Source organism: Notolepis coatsorum (genome assembly GCF_963971535.1).
Source record: "Notolepis coatsorum genome assembly, chromosome: 2".
Lineage (NCBI taxonomy): Eukaryota > Metazoa > Chordata > Actinopteri > Aulopiformes > Paralepididae > Notolepis > Notolepis coatsorum.
In genome coordinates this window covers 126,373,320-126,385,877 of record NC_140166.1, presented here as the reverse complement: position 1 = coordinate 126,385,877, position 12,558 = coordinate 126,373,320, and the positions used below count along the sequence as shown (strand labels likewise).

The 12,558-nt window shown below is 49.2% G+C and overlaps 1 protein-coding gene across 1 annotated transcript; it reads left to right on the top strand.

The window, feature by feature from the left end:
- Positions 1 to 10,267: 10,267 nt before the first annotated feature.
- Positions 10,268 to 12,282, top strand: LOC311248380 (uncharacterized protein). Its single transcript, XM_084337995.1, has 3 exons — positions 10,268 to 10,374; positions 10,533 to 10,895; positions 11,307 to 12,282. Exons 1-3 carry the CDS (start codon positions 10,332 to 10,334, stop codon positions 11,765 to 11,767), a joined length of 867 nt encoding a protein of 288 aa, XP_084194121.1. The 5' UTR covers positions 10,268 to 10,331; the 3' UTR covers positions 11,768 to 12,282.
- The last annotated feature ends 276 nt before the right edge of the window (positions 12,283 to 12,558 follow it).

Here is a 12,558-nt window from a genome sequence, read left to right as displayed (position 1 = left end):
GACTGTCTATTCTATTTTTTTCTTTTACTATTTTTTAATGCGCTTTTTTACTCTATTCTATTTTTATTACTACCTATTTTAAAACTGAATCAAACCGTAAACAGAGAGGCCCATTGGGATGTTAGATCCTAATATAAAACACTTGTTACGAGTTGGGAAGGTGTGTTGGACCCAGGTGCAGTGCAGAATGGATAGACGAGAGGCAGGTATTGTTTATTTATTGTTTGACATCCATTGCATACCCGCAGACAACGGCGCACAAACAAAAGTGGGAGAATGCTTCGTCTCCAAAAGAGGGGAAAGTATTGTGGAGAAAACCAGTCTCCAAAACACGTTATTGTACAAAATCATAAACTGAGCTATATCGAGAAAAGGGGAAAAGCAAAGGGAAGACAACACTGTCTCCAAAACCTGCTACTAAATTACACGTCGGGCAACGGTGCTACATAAACACACACGGTAAGAGTACATAAGCAAAAGGCACGACAAGGCAATATACTATACAAGGTGAACAAACTTATCCTCCGTGGCAAGGAGCGATAAGGCTTTGGTAGAATGCATCACAGTATTCACGGTAAGGTTCAGTGATCGACTGACAACCTGACTAGCAAGCAGGAAGAAGATATAAAGCCAAGTCAACTGTACACACCAGGTACCAATTAGGGCAATCAGGGCAGAAAGACAGGTAATTACCACTGGGCAACGCCAGGGCTTAAATCTACTATATCTGTATATCTACTTAAAGATGCCTTTCGGTCTATCTTTGTTTTATTTAGCTGTATATGAATCCTATGGCACGTATTCAGGGCCCCACTCCACGTTAAAGCAAGCTTTATATCCTCCGTTGTAGGGCTGTCTCCGACTAAGGATTTGGATGGTCGACTATGATTGGCCAAAATTTGCCGTTAGTCGACTATTGGTCAAAACAATTTAAATAATATATATATAATTTTTTTAAATTTGTTGTATCATTCCATTTGGGCTGTGGGGGGTGCTTAATGTCTGAAGGAGTCGACTGAAGGCTTCTTGTCCTCTGCAAAAGCATGCAATTGGTCCACTGATGGATACATCTTGATATTTGTCTAGTCTAGTGTGTTCATTAGTAAGTAAGTAAGTAAGTAAACTTTATTTGTATAGCACCTTTGTTATGGTTTGACACCGACCCCAAACGCAACGACACAAGAGAGTAGATTCAGAGTTGCCAAAAACAAGGGCTTGTTTATTTACACTAAATAAACAGCATAGACTTGGTAGAGAAAAGACAAAGACTGGGATACAAGCATAGATGAATGTTGCTGCTCTGCAGCTTCTCCCGGGATGGTTAGTCTGGGGAAGCAGACGATGACGTCAGAGCCGCTCTGCAGACTTCTCTCGGCAGATCTCCGAGGTGGTAACGGGACCGAGAGGGAGAGAGGGAGCGGGTTAGCTCAGAGTACAGTTGGGGACAGAGCAGGTGACAGGGGAGGTGACTTGTACCAAAAAACAGAGTAATCCAAGTGACTGAATCTTCGGTGCATATAAACAGTGAGTAACGTCCCAAACACAAATCCACGTGATAGAAATCTTCGGTGCAAATAAACACTGTGAGCGAAGTCCCAAATACAAATCCAAGTGATTATATCTTCGGTGTGTGAACACACAGTGAGCGATGTTAAGGCCAAATATTATCCCAATGAACAATCCAAAAAAGCTGAACGCTGGGTGAGTGACTGTCTGACAAAAAGCAGGATATCTTCAGTGTCATTTAAACACACGAAAAACGAATAGGATCAAAGACAGTCATAAAAACTCACCCAGGCGCTGTGCGTAAAGAGAGTAGGATCAAAACGGGGCGAGCGCGTCGCCACGGGAAACGGGTGTCCAAGCGGAATACTTCTTGAATATCCTGGAGGCAAAGCACAGGGAAAAACAGCAGGCAAGGCAGGAACGGCGAATGCTACTGAAATATCAAAACGATCCAACAAAACTTGAATGGGGAAACGGGGTATAAATAATAAGGGAATGCTTAATTGACAAGCTGTGACAGCTGAGGGATGTGATTGACAAGCGTGTGGTTGGGGGAGCACCAATCAACGGCGTCTATGGGAAGAAGCGTGTGAATAGGGGAATGCAATTGATTAACAGAAAACAAAAGGAACAGAGCGAGTAGGCTTAAAGGAACAGAGCGAGTAAGTGAGCAATGGACAAAAACCTCACAGTACCCCCCCCTCCACGGGAGCCACCCGGCGACCAGGCCGACCCGGCTCGTCAGGATGGGCACGATGGAAGTCAGTGATCAAGCCGGGATCCACGATGAGCTGCCGGGAGACCCAGCTCCGCTCCTCAGGGCCGTAACCCTCCCAGTCCACCAGGTACTGGAACCCCCGACCCCACCGTCGAACGCCCATCAACCGGCGGACCTGCCACTGGGGGTGACCATCCACCATCACGGGAGGCGGAGGATCAGGAGCTGGAGGCATCAGGGGACTGAGGGAGACAGGCTTAACCCGGGAGACATGGAACACGGGGTGAATGTGCATGGACGCAGGAAGTTTCAGACGCAGGGCCGCCGGACTGAGTACCTTCAGGACCTCGAAAGGTCCGACGAAACGGGGGTTGAGCTTCTTGGCCGAGGACCGAAGCGGGAGGTCCTTCGCGGAGAGCCACACCCTCTGCCCAGGGTGGTAAGTCGGCGCAGGAACCCGGCGCCGGTCGGCCCCACGACAGGCGCGCTCAGATGTCCGGAGCAGCGCGGTCCTGGTGATCTCCCAAACTCGTCGGCAGCGGTCGAGGTGGACCTGCACGGAGGGAACTGCCACTTCCGCCTCTTGTGCGGGGAAAAGAGGGGGTTGGTAGCCCAGGGAAACCTCAAATGGTGAGAGGCCGGTGGCGGAACTGACCATTGAATTGATGGAGTACTCAACCCAGGGAAGGAAACGGCTCCAGGATGCCGGTCTCTCGGCTGCCACACACCGAAGAGCAGACTCCACGCTCTGGTTCATCCTCTCCGTCTGTCCGTTAGTCTGGGGATGATAACCAGAGGAAGGACTGACCGTCGCCCCCAACCCCTTGCAAAAGGCCCGCCATACCTGGGAAGTGAACTGGGGCCCCCGGTCAGAGACGATGTCCTGGGGAAACCCATGAAGGCGGAACACGTGGTGAGTCAGGAGGTCCGCCGTCTCGGCCGCCGAGGGAAGCTTGGAAAGGGCCACGAGGTGAACCCCCTTGCTGAATCGATCCACCACGGTCAGAAGGCAAGTGTTCCCCTGGGAGGAGGGAAGACCTGTGACGAAGTCTAGCGCCACATGTGACCATGGACGGCTCGGAACGGGAAGTGGCTGTAAAAGCCCGGAGGGTGCCTGGTGCGAGGCCTTGCTGCGGGCACAGACCGCGCAGGCCAATACGAACTCCTTGACGTCGTTCCGCATGGTGGGCCACCAGAAACGACGAGCCAGGAAGGAGAACGTGCGATGGACGCCCGGGTGGCAGGCAAACCGGCTGGTATGGCCCCATAGCAGCACCCGGGACCGGACAGAGTCGGGGACGAAGAGACGATGAATCGGAACGTTGCTTGGAGCACGCTGGAAGCGTAGGGCACGTCTAACCACCCCCTCGATGCCCAAGGTGATGGCTCCAACCACCCTGGCCTCCGGGAGGATGGGAGTCGGGTCCTCAGAGGGTGGAGCCCCCTTGGAGTGTAACCGGGACAGGGAGTCGGCCTTCGTGTTGCGGGAACCGGGACGGAAAGTCAGCGAGAAGTCGAACCGACTGAGGAAACTGGCCCATCTCGCCTGCCGACCGTTGAGGCGCCTGGAAGCGCGGATGAACGTCAGGTTCTTGTGGTCTGTCCAGATGGTAAAAGGCTCCTCTGCCCCCTCTAGCCAATGACGCCACTCCTCCAACGCAGCCACGACCGCCAGCAGCTCCCGATTGCCGGTGTCGTAGTTCCTCTCGGCAGGGAGGAACCAACGCGAGTAGAAGGCGCAAGGATGTACCTTCTGGTCCGTAAGCAAACGTTGGGATAAGACAGCGCCCAGTCCAGTATCCGAGGCGTCCACCTCAACAATGAACTGTCTCTTGGGGTCAGGGTGGAGCAGGATAGGGGCGGAAGTGAACCTCTTCTTGAGGGAGCGGAACGCAGCACATGCCGCTGGGGACCAGTCGAACGGCAGAGCGGGAGAGGTCAGTCTGGTAAGTGGCTCCGCCACCTGACTGTAGTTCCGGATGAACCTTCGGTAGAAGTTGGCGAACCCGAGGAAACTCTGTAACTCCTTCCGAGTGGTGGGTTCAGGCCAATCCTCCACAGCTTGGATCTTGCGAGGATCCGCTCGGGTCAAGCCCTTCTCAACGATGAAGCCCAGGTAGTCGACGGAGTCGGAGTGGAAACGGCACTTCTCCGCCTTGACGAAGAGCCGATTGTGGAGGAGGCGCTCCAGCACACGGCGGACATGCTGGATGTGTTCCTCGAGGGTCCTGGAGAAGATGAGGATGTCGTCCAGGTACACCACCACGAACACCTCCAGCATGTCACGAAGGACATCGTTCATGAGTGCCTGGAATACCGCCGGGGCGTTGGTGAGGCCGAACGGCATCACCAGGTACTCGTAGTGGCCCCTGGGGGTCTTGAAGGCGGTCTTCCATTCATCGCCTTCACGGATACGGACAAGATGGTAGGCACTCCGGAGGTCCAGCTTGGTAAAGACGGTAGCCTGGGTGAGTGGCTCGAAGGTGGAGTTCATGAGGGGTAGAGGGTACTTGTTCTTGATGGTGATCTCGTTGAGCTGGCGATAGTCGATGCAGGGTCGAAGGTCCCCATCCTTCTTACCAACAAAGAAGAAACCGGCCGCCACCGGGGAGGAGGAAGGCCGAATGAGTCCTGCTTCCAATGACTCAGAGATGTACTGATCCATCGCCTTCTTCTCCGGAACGGTCAGACTGTAAAGGCGGCTGCCGGGAAGGGGAGCCCCTTGGCGGAGGTCGATGGCGCAGTCGTAAGGGCGGTGAGGTGGAAGGGCCTGAGCCCTGGACTTACTAAAAACCTCCAAGAGGTCGTGGTACTCGGGAGGTATGGACGAAAGGTCCGGAGGCGACTCACCAGCGGGCCTCCGGGGCGGGGGACAGGACGCCGCCTGCAGACACAGGGCGTGACAGGAGGAGCTCCAGCCCCTGATGGTACCGGAGGACCAGGCGATGTGGGGCTCGTGCAGCGCGAGCCAGGGCCTACCCAGGACCACCGGGACAAGAGGGGATCGGGTGATAAGGAACTGGATTCTCTCAACGTGGTTCCCAGCGATGGTCAGCACGACTGGGCCGGTGCGTTGAGAGATGTCGGCCAGGCGGTGTTGGTCCAACGCAAAGATCTCCAAGGGCCTCACAAGGTCCTCAAGTGGAATGTTGGCTCGGGTAGCAAACTCGAAGTCGAGGAAATTCTCGTCTGCCCCAGAGTCGATGAGGGCCTCCACCGTGGCTCGTTGGTCCCCCCAGGCCAGGGTGACGCTCATCAGATGGCCAGGTGGTGCGCGGCTCTGGGAATGGGAAAAACGGCTCACCAGGATTTCCCGGGGTCTCGGCGAGCCTGGTCTTTTGGCCGGGTGGGGCAGTTGGCAATTCGGTGTCCCTCCCTTCCGCAGTAGAGGCAGAGACCGGAACTGAGCCTTGCCTCACGTTCAGCCTGGCTCAGATGAGAGCGTCCCAGCCGCATGGGTTCCTCCTCGCGAACCGAACGGGAGGGTCCGCTACCACCAGTCGTGTTGAGGGCAGGGTGACCAGCAGTAACGTCATGAGTCCGGGGAATCCGGGGTACCTCAGGAGGTAACAGTCGGGTCCTCTCTCGCCTTCTCTCCTGGAGGCGTCCGTCGATACGGATGACGAGGCTAAACAGGTCCTCGAGGGAGTCAGGCACCTCCCGGGTAGCGAGCTGGTCCCTGACTGCGTCACTGAGCCCCCTCAAGAAGGTTAGGCGAAGTGCAGGGTCGTTCCATCCACTCTCCACCACCGCCAGTCGAAACTCCAGGACGTAGTCAGTTACCCCGCCGCTCCCCTGTCGGAACGTACCCAACCGGGCTCCAGGGTCCAGGCCACGGGCTGGATGGTGGAACACCCTGCGGAGATCAGCCACGAAGTCTGGATAGGAGAAAACAAAATCTGCATCCATTGCCCAGGAGGAAGTGACCCACTGGGCAGCACGGCCTGAAAGTAAGTTTGTCATATAGGCCACTTGGGCCCCTCTAGAAGTGAATCGACTTGGTTGATGACGGAAAACCAACTCACATTGCATGATGAATGTGGCACACTCCTCGGGATTGCCGTCGAACAGCCGTGGGACGGAGAGACGGGGTTCCCGAGGTGCGGGATCGGGAAACGTGGGAACTGCTGGGGCTGCGGGGAATGCTCCTGAAGGAAGTGAGGGAAGTAAAGCGTTAACGGTGTCGCTCAGCGAGTGAAGCTGAACGAGAATACCAGATTGTTGTCCTGCCAGGGCGGCCAGGGACCCTTGAATAGGCTGGACCTGTTCCCTGAGATCCTGCACCGCAGCCGCAGCCCTCTCTAGTTGGTGACTGTGATCCTTGGTCAACTCGATCTGATTAGCTAGTGCGGTTCTGACCCTCTCTGTGTCGGCTGGGGTCGTCATTTTGGTTGGATCGTAATGTTATGGTTTGACACCGACCCCAAACGCAACGACACAAGAGAGTAGATTCAGAGTTGCCAAAAACAAGGGCTTGTTTATTTACACTAAATAAACAGCATAGACTTGGTAGAGAAAAGACAAAGACTGGGATACAAGCATAGATGAATGTTGCTGCTCTGCAGCTTCTCCCGGGATGGTTAGTCTGGGGAAGCAGACGATGACGTCAGAGCCGCTCTGCAGACTTCTCTCGGCAGATCTCCGAGGTGGTAACGGGACCGAGAGGGAGAGAGGGAGCGGGTTAGCTCAGAGTACAGTTGGGGACAGAGCAGGTGACAGGGGAGGTGACTTGTACCAAAAAACAGAGTAATCCAAGTGACTGAATCTTCGGTGTATATAAACACTGTGAGTAACGTCCCAAACACAAATCCACGTGATAGAAATCTTCGGTGCAAATAAACACTGTGAGCGAAGTCCCAAATACAAATCCAAGTGATTATATCTTCGGTGTGTGAACACACAGTGAGCGATGTTAAGGCCAAATATTATCCCAATGAACAATCCAAAAAAGCTGAACGCTGGGTGAGTGACTGTCTGACAAAAAGCAGGATATCTTCAGTGTCATTTAAACACACGAAAAACGAATAGGATCAAAGACAGTCATAAAAACTCACCCAGGCGCTGTGCGTAAAGAGAGTAGGATCAAAACGGGGCGAGCGCGTCGCCACGGGAAACGGGTGTCCAAGCGGAATACTTCTTGAATATCCTGGAGGCAAAGCACAGGGAAAAACAGCAGGCAAGGCAGGAACGGCGAATGCTACTGAAATATCAAAACGATCCAACAAAACTTGAATGGGGAAACGGGGTATAAATAATAAGGGAATGCTTAATTGACAAGCTGTGACAGCTGAGGGATGTGATTGACAAGCGTGTGGTTGGGGGAGCACCAATCAACGGCGTCTATGGGAAGAAGCGTGTGAATAGGGGAATGCAATTGATTAACAGAAAACAAAAGGAACAGAGCGAGTAGGCTTAAAGGAACAGAGCGAGTAAGTGAGCAATGGACAAAAACCTCACAACCTTTCTCAGATAAAATCACAAAGTGCTTCACAGAAGTAAAACATAGCAACATAGAGATGAACGCACTACACATAAAACAATTCTGACACATCGTAAGCATAGGCATAGTTACAATTAAATAACTAAATATGAGTGCAACTAAAAACAAAACAACAATTATAAATAAATAAACAACGTATACAACCAGGAATTATTTAAAAGCCTGTCTGAATAAAAACGTTTTCAACTGTTCCTTAAAAGTGGATAGGGAGTCAAGTGAACGCATAGAGAGGGGGAGGGTGTTCCAAAGGGTAGGGGCCATAAATTGGAAGGACCGGTCACCTTTTGTTATTAACCGGGTCCGTGGGACAACCAGGAGATTTTGGTGGGAGGACCTAAGTGCATGACTGGGGGAGTAGGGGCGCAGTAAATAAAAAATTTACACAGGGGATCTACCTTGGAGGGCTTTAAAAGTTAAAACAAGAATTTTAAAATGGACACGATAATTAATGGGGAGCCAATGTAGAGTGGATAAAATGGGGGTGATGTGGGCACGCCTACTTGTCCCAGTTAAAAGCCTTGCCGCTGCATTTTGAATGATTTGCAAGCGGTTTAGCACAGATTTATCCAGACAGGTACAAATTTAATTGCAATAGTCCAGGCGTGATGAAATAAAAGCATGGATGATCATTTCCATTTCAGCTCTAGAAACAACAAATCTTAATTTGGCAATGTTTCTGAGCTGATAAAAACATGACAGTGTGAGCTGGTTGACATGGCTGTTAAAAGACAGAGAGTCATCAAAAATGACACCTAAGTTCCTCACATGAGGTTTGACACACTGACCTAAGGGTCCAATAGAACTTTTTATAATGGGGATGATGTGGTCGGGAGCAATAATGAGGGCTTCTGTCTTACGTGCATTAAGATGAAGGAAATTATCAGCCATCCAGCTCTTGATGGCATCGATGCATTCATTAATAATGCAAAAACGATTACACTCACTGGGCTTAAAAGAACAATACAATTGGATGTCATCCGCATAAAATTGATAAAATATTCCATTAAAACGTTTAATAATCTGGCTTAGGGGAAACATATATAGGGAGAACAGCATTGGCCCTAGCACAGAACCCTGCGGAACCCCACAGGACAGTGGGGTAGAGTCCGACATGAACTGACCCACTGGCACAGAAAAGCTTGTATCAGCTAGGTAAGATGAGAACCATCTCAGTGCTGACCCAGAGATCCCAAACACATCATTGAGCCTACGCACCATAACCACATGATCAACGTGTCACAGGCTGCGCTGAGGTCCAATAAAACTAATAGTGAGTGTTTACCATCATCTGCAGCCATTACAATGTCATTGGTAACCTTAAGAAGGGCTGTTTTGGTGGAATGAAATTTCCGAAAGCCTGATTGGAATGGGTCATGCAGATTATGGGTTTCTAGAACCATGAGAAGCTGCTCAGCCACAATTTTCTCCAGCACCTTGGACAGCAGAGGTAGTTTGGAGATTGGTCTATAATTCTCAGGAAGAGAGGGGTCTAGGTTAGCCTTTTTAAAAGAGGTTGAACTATGGCATGTTTAAAAAGGCTAGGGACAGAACCTGATGCCAGAGAGCGGTTAATTATTGACAGAATTGTGGGACCAATTGAGTCAAGGACCTCTAAAATCAGGGATGAGGGAACAGCATCAAGGGGATTAAAAGAGGGTTTCGTTTTGTGCAGCACTATAGAAACCTGCTCTAAGGTGACTGGAGAGAACGAGTCTAGTAGCGTGAGAGGAGGAGAGACAGTGGTAGGAAGGCTGTCAGAAAGGGATGACACTGCTCTAACACCACTGACCTTATCCACAAAATAATTCAAAAAGTTATTACAGTCAGTATAAGAATATACAGGTACACATGGAGGCACAGGAGCAACAATAGTGTTGATTGTTTCAAACAAAACCCTTTAGATGGGTGAAATCCTCTTTCAGTGCCTCTGTGCCTGTTTTTGTAGGCAGTTAGCTTCTGGTATGCGTGCCATTAGCGTTAGCCACGCTTCTAGGCCTCTTTTCTTTTGGAAAGAATGATAAAAAAAATAAAAATTATACTTTTTTTTGTATATATTCGACTAAGAGGTTGGCCAGTCGACTACGGCTCCTTTCCACCGATTAGTCGACTAATCGACTAATAGGGGTCAGCCCTACTCCGTTGTTGGTTTTTTGAAAAGTATCATACATACTTTGATCAGGGGAGGTAAAGATGGTGTGTGTTGTGTGTGTTAGAACCCGAGGTTTCAACAGCCCCCCTGCTCTCTCTTGGTTATAGGTCAACCCACCACAGAGATATAGGCCTTGACCTGGCTTCTCTTCTCAATGCTGAAAAACCGACCGTCTTTACAGTACAAACACATTTTTGTCACAAATATTTTGTAAGAAATTGTCCGTCTGAATATTTGAATTGTCCATTTACAGGACTAAATTACATTCCACATAGCTAGTGGCTGTTCATTCTTTAAGTATGTTGATACACTTCCTATACAGAATCAGACGGATGTACTGTATGAATGTATAAATTATGTGTCAGCATTTCTTGTTCCTCTTGCACATAACCCCATTTCAGAAGTGTTCTTGGCTAAGTTCGCCTCGCTCATTCAAGACGTAGAGGTTCCCGAGGACGATGGAACCTTTTTACATCACGAAGCTTCTCCTCTGGGGAATACGTAAGTCAAACTTTAACTCTGTTTGCTTTTATATATATGGTCTCCACTCCCAACTAGACACCACATTGAAGACATTACTCTAAATGTGAAAACTGCAAAGCTAACTTCACTGTATGCTTATATTTACGTATATATATCTCTATATCTCTGTGATTTAGTCCACACAACAGCCCAATCCTCAGGCCTACAGCAGGGCAGCGGTCTGGTGTCGGTCGGCGCCGGGGACAACGTGACTTTACGTTGCTTTCCTCAAGGGAACATGCAGGCGATGCACTTCTCCTGGTACCAGCAGACGTTGGGAAGCAAACCTCTGCTCCTGTCGAGCATCTACAAGTACGACAAGAACGCCACGCTGCACAACCGTTTCCAGGGCGACTCTCGGTTCTCTGTGCGCAGCGATAAAGGCACCAATCATTTAAGCATCTCCCACGTCCGGCGCTCAGATTCGGCGACCTATTACTGTGGGAGCGGACACTCCAACATCGTGGAGTTTGGAGAGGGCGTCTTCCTCAGCGTTAAAGGTACAGAGCTCCTACTGACCAGCAGAGATTCTACAATTTACTTTACCTTACTTTTTTTTTTTTTTTTTGTCTGTGTTGCCCAAAGTAGGGCTTACGGGCCAAATTAAGCCCAGGTCAACATTATTTTTGGCCCTCCAAAATGTTCTAGAGAATTATTTGATATTCTGTTTGGTCTGATGCAATATAACTACTAGAGATGTTTTTTTTTTACTTCACTATTACCAGGTACAAACACACTGATATTAGACCTAATACATTGTTATTTACTTGTTGTTATTACATCTGTTAAATGATCAATGTCCATTATTTGGACCACTGCCCACCACCCGTGTTACATAAAGGTTTTGACACCCCTGGTTTAGATGCTTTGTAATCAGCTTCTTTCATATATTGTGGCTTCTTCTCGTTTAGAGTCCAGCTTCAAAGCGATCGCTCAGCAGCCGGTGTCTGAGTCAGTCCAGCCAGGAGACTCTGTGACTCTGAACTGTACAGCACACACTGAGACCTGTGATGGGGAACACAGTGTCTACTGGTTCAGAACAGGCTACCACCCGGGTCTCATTCACACCCGCGACGACCGGTGTGAGGAGGACGTCTCAGAAAGAGGGTCTCCCGCGCAGAGCTGCGTTTACCATCTCCAGAAGAGGAACGTCAGCCTCTCTGACGCCGGGACGTACTACTGTGCTGTGGCCTCGTGCGGGGAGATGCTGTTTGGCAACGGAAGCAAGCTGGACATCGTGGACGTCACTGGATACAAGACAGATCCCATGAGGATGCTGGTGTTCCTGTCCATCACTAGAGTCGGAATTCTCCTGTCCTTTCTAACTATTTGCACCTTGTTCTACGTTGCTAAGAAGTGGTCAACTCAGTGATTCAGAACATGCTTTATAATGTGTAATATCGAACTTAAAGACAGTACCCCCTAATAGGCAAACACAATATTTGAATAGATATCACTATGAAACCTTCCCAGTTTGTTATGTACATATAAACTAAGAGAAAATATATTGCAAGTTTTCTGAATTTTATGTTTATTATGCAAATGATGCACTTCCTCATTAAATATGTGCACATATATTGCAGAGACACGAATCACCAACATGGATAATGCCAGATTCAAAAACTTGGTTTCATTTTGTTGATACATTCAAAACTAAACTTTTTCACAGAAGGGATTGTGGCCATGTCCTCTTATCAGCCCATACATCGGGAAATACTGTCTACTGTCATAACTTTCTTTATTTTCGCCTAGTTTTTGTGTAAAATCTACTATAAACCCGGCTATAAATGATATATCAACAAACCCTTCTGTAATTAGAAGCAGGATATGGATGGGAAGAAATGTGGAAAGTTTGGTGTGTGTAGGTACTAGGGAAATGGAGTTGCATGTCTTTGTGTGTAAGTAAAATGCATAAAAACTCGTTTTTGAGAAAACACCCTCAAAGTTCTGTATTGTAATTGTGATCTATGGACACAATCAGACAAGTAAAATAAATAACTAATTGTCTGTTTTCGATATTTTATTGCCACTAGTTTGAAATAAGACATGTTAACACATTCAGCACCAGACCCAAGATATCCCGGGTTAACTCGCCATGTGTTGAGCGCCAGACCCGAGATATCTCGGGTTTTGGTCGTTATTTCTTTTATTCGATATTTTTTT